We start from the raw sequence: 7,500 nt of genomic DNA on the forward strand, positions 1-7,500 counted from the left end.
GAGAGCAGGTTTGTGTCGCCGGCGGTTGGTTGGTTCGAACCCCCTTGACCATACCCTTACTCCCCCTTACCCCCTTCACCCCAACCCCACGACCTCTTTTGGCACCCCGACCCCCCTTTGGTAGTGTTTAGGCAAGGGGTAGATGAGAGAGAGAGAGAGAGAGAGAGAGAGAGAGTTGAAAGGATTAGTCATAGGTCTGTTTAATTATGCATTTACTGGAGGGGGAATTAGGAAGAGGAGAAAAAAGAGAGAAAAACAAAACAATAGAGAAGAGAGAGGAGACTGATTAAGGATATCGAAACGCCCCAAATCAAGGACAAATGAGAAGACGGAGGAGAGAGAAGAGAAGAAGAAATAGAGGGAAGGGAGGGGAAGGGAGACCAAAAGGGAGAGAAGGAGAGAGAGAAGGACGAGCAGTTAGAAGATGCACCAAGTGTCTGTAAAAGTGTATGAGGGACGGCTTCTATGTTGATACACAATTAGGTGTCTCCGTGCATACCTTACTAGTAATGCCTCATGTTGTACTTTTTTTATTTATATTTTTGCTCTTTGTTCATGTTGTGTATGTTTCCAGCTCATTAACAAAGTAACATGTGTGTTTGGCTATAAAGCAGTGCATATTAACATAACTTCACATTTGAACAAAAAATGAACAATTTGCAACAGTTTTATAGCACCTAGATATAGTTTCATTTTTATTTAGTATTAAGTTTTCATTGACACATTCCACTATTTGATATTCAAGTACGACCAGAGTAAAAAAAAAATCAACACAGACAACTTACGACAAGAGTGTCTGCATTTCAATTTTGGCTACTACTTTGCAATCTATGTTGATGTAGGTTCATGTAGTGCTTGTTTGGTTGTGACTGAGCCTACACGGAGTAGCTGATGCCTTCCATGTCTCAAGCCTTGTTACTAACCCACACTGAAGTCTTGAGAGCCTTGTGTGTTGTTGCCGCTCGAGCGTGTCATAAGGTGTCATGTCCCTGTTGCAAGGCTTCCCCCAGCCGCCCGCCGCGCCGCGCCCGCGCCCTCTCACGCCGCCCGGCCTCTTCGCTGTCACGTGGCGGCTCCGCCTTTCCGGAGCGATGCGTTCATCTGAGTGAGGATGGGTGCGTGGGCGCGGACGGGGATGGGCGCGGGTGTGCTGGCGCGGTGTAGTATGTAGCGCGGGCGTGTATTGATGTGGTGTGGTGGTGTCGTCTGTTGCATGGGTGTAGAGGAGGCGGCGCGCCGATGGTCGTCCATGGCTCGCCTGCGGGGCATGCTGGGCTGTGTCTCGCCCGGCACCGAGGCCACAAGGGGCCCCCCGCCCGCCCACCTGCCCAACCCGGGTCGGGGCAGGGGGCTGGCTCGCTCTCGCAGCTACGAGTGCACGGGTAAGTTGTGTGTCTTGCGTTAGTGTAGACCCTCTCTGTTCCCACTCACGGCAACGCGGGCGTGAGGATAGTCGCCGGTTCAGTCAGCATGGTTGGCTATTGTCAGCACTGAGCGCTTGGCCAGTTTCCTTCCCACGTCATTCCGTGTCAGCCTTTGGGTGCGGCAATATCCACGCGCTCTCGTTGCCGTGTTAGTGTTCACCGTCATGCTTGCCCGTAGTCAGTGAATGTTGACTTCTAATTAGAGTATCAGATTAGTAACTGTTGTTGAAGACTGTTATGCTCACTAACCTTGCTGTTTACTTGGCTGTTCTAAGTGGTATGCAACGAGACTGTCGGTAAAAATTACCGTAAATGCGAAAGGACCAGCGACAGCCACTACGGGTTATTCATAAAGTTCTTAAGTGATTACTTCTTACTTTCAGCTTGTCTTTTGCAAGAAGTTTTGACGATCCACCATGTTTTAATCCAATAGATTTATTCGAGTTTCATTTACATAGAAACTTGAAACATGGCATTTTCACCTAGATCTTTGTGCATTTTTAGACAAAGTTTTGGCCTTTGAATTTGAACATTGGTACCCCTCAGTAGTTATTTCATCAGAAAGAAGCATGTTTTTACATCTACGAAGTTATAGTTTGTCTATACAATTCGTGACCTTTACACTCTTTTCCTTTCAATGATATAATAAACTCCACCTTTTTGCATAGAATTAGTTTCCTGCAAAATACAACTTTCTTTTAAAAATACGAGAACCTGACTATTTTTTCGTGTGCAAAATATTAAATAATCAACTGAAGTTGTAATTTGTCTCTGCTGAGTAGCTAAGCAAAATTACGGACATTTCCAGTTGTTTCATCATCAAGAGTTGTAAAATGAATTGTAATTAATTTGTTATCTGTAATCATGTTTGGGGGAAAGGTCAAATTTCATGCTGACACATTAGCAAGAGAAATGTGGACATTACAATTTTTTTCTTTTCTTTTCTTTTTTTTTGTTAGCAATAGATAAGCAGCATCAAAACAACTCTCTTTCTTTTCGGTTATTCAATCTAAAGCCACAATCACTGACCGAAATCACTATTATTTCCATAGCATCTTTTCACCAATAAAAAGACCATTAATCCGAAAAAAAACAAAGAAAAATAAAACTGATATATACATATCCAATACGTATTTTCCCCTTTCTCTCTTAACCAAAATAACTCAAAAATATATATATTACTTTTTTCTGTGACCCCTAACCGCTTTCCCACAGCAGGGACCCCCAATCGCATCCGTCGAGAGGGGGTCTCGCGGGGGTCGGCGCTCCACAGCCAAGCCTCTTCTGTGACCGAAGTGGCTTCCGACGAGATTGACATCGACAACGATGAGCCCTTAGGATTCACCTCGTAAGTCCCAGGGATTTCGCTCGACGTCATGTCATCATTTCGTTCTTATTTACTTATTTTATTGCCTATTCTGCATGTGTTATTATTTATTCTTATTGGTATTATCATTTATTCTTATTGGTATTACCATTTATTCTTATTGGTATTATCATTTATTCTTATTGGTATTACCATTTATTCTTATTGGTATTACCATTTATTCTTATTTGTATTATAATTTATTCTTCTTTACGGTTTCCCTTGCTTATTCTTAACTTAAAGACTGAGAGTATGGATTTCCGAAGGTGTTTGTTGTGTTTGTTTGTGTTTCGTTCTATTTCTCTTGTTCGTATATTTGGTCTTACAAAATTGGATTGTGTTTTTAATTGCTGTTATTGAAGATGTTTTACATTCATGCTTGTTATGCGTATTTTCAAATGTTCTGTGTATGTGTGTGTGTGTGTGTGAGAGAGAGAGAGAGAGAGAGGGGGGGGGAGAGAGAGAGAGAGGGAGAGAGACAGAGAGAGAGAGAGAGAGAGAGAGAGAGAGAGAGAGAGAGAGAGAGAGAGGGAGAGAGAGAGAGAGGGAGAGAGAGAGAGGGAGAGAGAGAGAGAGAGAGAGAGAGAGAGAGAGAGAGAGAGAGAGAGAGAGAGAGAGAGAGAGAGAGAGAGAGATAGAGAGATAGAGAGAGAGAAAGAGAGAAAGAGAAAGAAAGAGGAAGAGGGAGGGAGAGAGAGAGGGGGGGAGGGAAGGAGGGAGGGAGGGAGTGCAACAGAGAGAGAGACGAGGGGAAGATTGACTCAGCGATACAGAGACTGATTGTAAATGTACTATTTTTATGAATACAATTACTTGTAGAAACTGAAGGAACTCTTTTCTTGCCATTAAAGACTTCAGTTGCACTGGTTGAATTACATGTGTATGCATGTAAGTGTGTGCATGTACACATATGTAGCATGTAGGTATGAGAGTAAAGAGAACACACACCATATCCAACGAGAGGCCGTGTTCACAGAGAACGCACTCCAGACTTCTCTCACTAAGTCACCTGACGCACTGTAGGCTTCTTCTCCACAGACTGACCGAGGCTCACCGCAACGCCATCAGAGCTATCAGAAAAATCAAGTACTTCGTGGCGAGGAGGAAGTTCCAACAGGCCAGAAAGCCGTACGATGTGCGTGACGTCATCGAACAGTATAGCCAAGGCCATCTCAACATGATGGTCAGAATCAAGGTGAGGCATTCCGCTAGAGGGATTTTGATATTACTGACTGTAACATCGGCGGTGTTAAATATAAACATAAGTGCTGGGGAGAGAGGAAATGCCCCTCCCACCCAGCAAGTGAGGCAGACTGTGGGATCCGCTGGGAGGGCGATTGCTGGAGAACAGAATGGAAACAGGAGCTACTCGTCCCGCCTGCGTTCTGGCAACCGCCAACCTAGTGAGAAGCTTGTGGGGCAAAGCCCAAGGGAACCCCATGGGTCCCACAGCCTGCTAACCCCATTTATATGGGGCAACGTCGGCGGGGATAGCAGAGGTAGCGTCCAACTGGTTAAATCTCAGGTGGGACATTAGGGTGGGGGCTTGGAATGTCCGCTCTTTGCGTCTGGATGATCGGTTGCCATTACTGCCAAGGAAACTGAGGAGGCTGAGAGTTGAGGCAGCTGCTGTCTTGGAGGTGGGAAGACCTAGCAACGGCACGATTAGTGTGAGTGGCTACATCCAGTACTGGTTGAGTAGCAGCGATGGTCACTATGTTTAGGGAGTAGCCATAGCCATCTCCAGCAGACTTCAACCGTCAGTAGTAGAGGTTACTCCAGCCAATGAGCGTATAATGGTATTGAGACAGAAGCTTGCATTTAGCTTCATGTCTTTCATTGCTGTGTATGCTTCTACTGATGTTTTTAAACGATGTGAAAGAGGTGTCAGACAGAGTCCTCTTCCTGTTTTGGGTGACTTCAATGTGGAATCTGCCTGGGATCGAGCTGGGATGTCTGTCGGTCCCCACGGTTTAAGAGCCGATGCCAGCTGCAAGAATGGCCTTCTTTTCTAGGACTTTGCAAGGTCACAGAAATTGAGGATTTCTGGCTCTTGGTACCAGCGCGCTGACCCACATTGTTGGATGTGGTACAGTGATGCGGGTGATGCAGCCAAAAAAAAAAAAAAAAGAGAGATCAAACACATACTCATTAGCACTTGTTGGAAGATCCTCCAGAATTACAGGGTGTTCTGAGTTCTGATTAATTGTGGTTACCCTCCAGGGCACAGGCTGAGGGAGGGGAAGTGTGCCTAGGGTTTGCTGAGGCAATTTCTGGTTGCTTCACAGTGCTCGACAACCTGACAGACCCAGTCCTTCTGTGGGACACCTTCAAGTACAAAATGCTCGACGCAGCTCAAGAACTGAATAGTGAACGCCCAAGAACAAGACAGAATTTTATTTCACAGGAGATGCTGGAAGCTGACGGGATTGGGATTTGCATCGTTCTCAGGTGCACAGGAATCGGTCATTGTTGAGAAGGGGCAAGTAACACTTTATTAGGAGTCTTGCAGAGAAGGTTAAAGGCCATTCCTTAGTAAATGACCATCCAGCCTACCACACCATGAGAAAGCTGAACTCCAATCCCTTTTCATAGGTGACTGTAGTTCACTCAGATCGTCTCAGATTCTGTTGCGGTGTGGGAGTGTTGGGTTGAGTATTTTGAGCAGTTGTACCAGGTTGATCCACAAGTCAATCCAATTTTGATACAGGTGTTGAAATTCTGTTGTTGGACTAACTGAAGTTAAGGGGACAATCTCGAAACTGAAGAGTGGTAAAGCAGCAGGTATCTGCAGCATCCCAGCTGAACCTGTAGTGCATGGATTGAATTCTGTCCTGGCTGCCATCTGGCAGCTGGTATCTTTCCCCCTGACTTGTTGAAGGGTGTGGTCCTCTCGGGAGGCACACATCATCGCGTGAGGCATTACAATTTCTGCATGACCCTGCTAAACTGACCTAGCTTCTCTTGGAGTCTAGATAGTTCTTAAAGATCAAGCATAATTGCATTCAATTCCCTACGCAGGGAATCGAAGTCCTACAGAGCGACTTTTGAGCTTCACACTGCTCAAAATACCAAGCAAAGTTCTCGCTTACATCCTTCTGTGATGGATCAGAGACCACCTGCTGAGGCACCAATGCTGAAGCAATCTGGATTCACTCCTGGTAAGACCACAATAGACCTTATCTTGATGATTGCAGTCATTGTAGAGTGCTGCTGTGACTTCGGGCATGGGCTGCTTGTAGCCTACATCGACCAAAAGACGTCTGGTAATGTGCATTGGAAATCACTCTGGGAGATTCTGAGACTGAGAGGAATTCCAAAATGGATTATTGGACTATACTGGTATTGAATGTGCTGTAAAGTGTGGTGGAGGCCTGTCGAACTCCTTTCCTGTTCAAGAGTGACACCAACATTTTTCAACATTTGTATGGACTGGATACTGGGCAGAATTAGTCCAAAGTCATTGTGGAGTAACTGGGAAATATCAATGTTACTGATCTTGACTTTGCTGATGATGTTACTATTCTGTCTGAGTCTGGAAACTCAGATGTTTTTAGCAATGAAGCAAAGCCCCTGGGTCTAGAGGAGACTTTGGGGACTTGCTTGAACCTGCTCGGTTGGTACGTGCTTGCGGTGAGGATATTGAAGTCACAGAGAGCTTTTCATACTTTATTAAAGTTGTTTATAACCTGGCAGGTTATGGATAACATTAGGGGTCATGAACTCTCTCAACAAGAGTATTTGGAGATACCAGTACCTGTGCAGAAGGACCAAACTATGTGTTTTCAAATCCCTGATAATGACAGTTTTACTATACGGTAGTGAAACTTGGACCTATTGTAATAGGTCCTTGAACTGGATCACGGGGTACTGTTGGCGGGACCATGTGTCAAACCAACGGTTGAGACTGGCACAGGTCCTGTAACTTGCACAATTTGTGATGCTATCTCAGATTATACAGACACCTGGCTCACTTCCCACAGGATGATCCTGCCCATCAGGTTGTCTCTATACTAGACAACCTGTTTGGTGAAGGTCTGTGGGACGATCTAGGAAGTCGTTTCTTGGGCTGATCGATCAAACCTGTCGTGAAGAGCTTGAGATGGGCTGGGTCCCTGCCTGGCGGATCGCCATGAGGGATATCCTCGTAGGTGAAAACAAAGGGTGGATGCGACTATGCGCCTCCGTCGACGTTAGCTCTCAATGATGATGATAACTGTTTATGGGTGTTTGTTCAATAAGTAACATATAAAGGTCTCTCTATCACATTCCTATTTTAGCCCTTTTTTCTTTCTTTTTCCGTTTTCTTGTCTCTCTCTCTCTCTCTGTATGTCTGTCAGCCTATTCCTTTTGTGAAATTCTTAAAGGATCTACCTACCTGCCCATATTTTTTTTTTTTCTCTTCCCCTATCTACCCAAATAAAGGCATAAATATATGTCTACATGCGCTCTTCTATTGTACATATTTTCATGTATGTATGAGGTCCACATCCATCGCTTTGCCTACTCATTAGCACCTATTTGATAATTGAGTATTGAATTCCCTCCTCAAGCCCGTCCTCCTTTCTCCAGGAACTCCAACGCCGCCTCGACCAGACCCTCGGGAAGCCGGGGAGTTACCTTGCGGGTATCGACAAGTCAGGCAATGTCAAACCTATGACTATAGGTGCAAGGCTCTACCGCGTGGAGCAACAGGTGAGAGGAGCTTCT

The 7,500-nt window shown here is 45.2% G+C and overlaps 1 protein-coding gene across 9 annotated transcripts in view; it reads left to right on the forward strand.

Annotated features, from left to right (window-relative positions):
- The window catches only part of LOC113817993 (potassium voltage-gated channel subfamily KQT member 1), a 496,279-nt gene that overhangs the window by 487,420 nt on the left and 1,359 nt on the right, over positions 1-7,500 (forward strand). For 3 of the 9 annotated variants that reach the window (XM_070135012.1, XM_070135013.1, XM_070135010.1), the window contains 5 exons: positions 1-8; positions 1,224-1,382; positions 2,640-2,772; positions 3,814-3,985; positions 7,363-7,485. The exon at positions 1-8 is cut by the window's left edge and continues 125 nt beyond it. In XM_070135012.1, the coding sequence (XP_069991113.1) occupies positions 1-8; positions 1,224-1,382; positions 2,640-2,772; positions 3,814-3,985; positions 7,363-7,485 (595 nt within the window). The remainder of the gene's footprint in view (positions 9-1,223; positions 1,383-2,639; positions 2,773-3,813; positions 3,986-7,362; positions 7,486-7,500) is intronic. The other 6 variants (XM_070135018.1, XM_070135016.1, XM_070135011.1 and 3 more) reach the window with 5 other exon arrangements.

Source organism: Penaeus vannamei, chromosome 20 (assembly GCF_042767895.1).
Source record: "Penaeus vannamei isolate JL-2024 chromosome 20, ASM4276789v1, whole genome shotgun sequence".
NCBI classification, from domain to species: domain Eukaryota; kingdom Metazoa; phylum Arthropoda; class Malacostraca; order Decapoda; family Penaeidae; genus Penaeus; species Penaeus vannamei.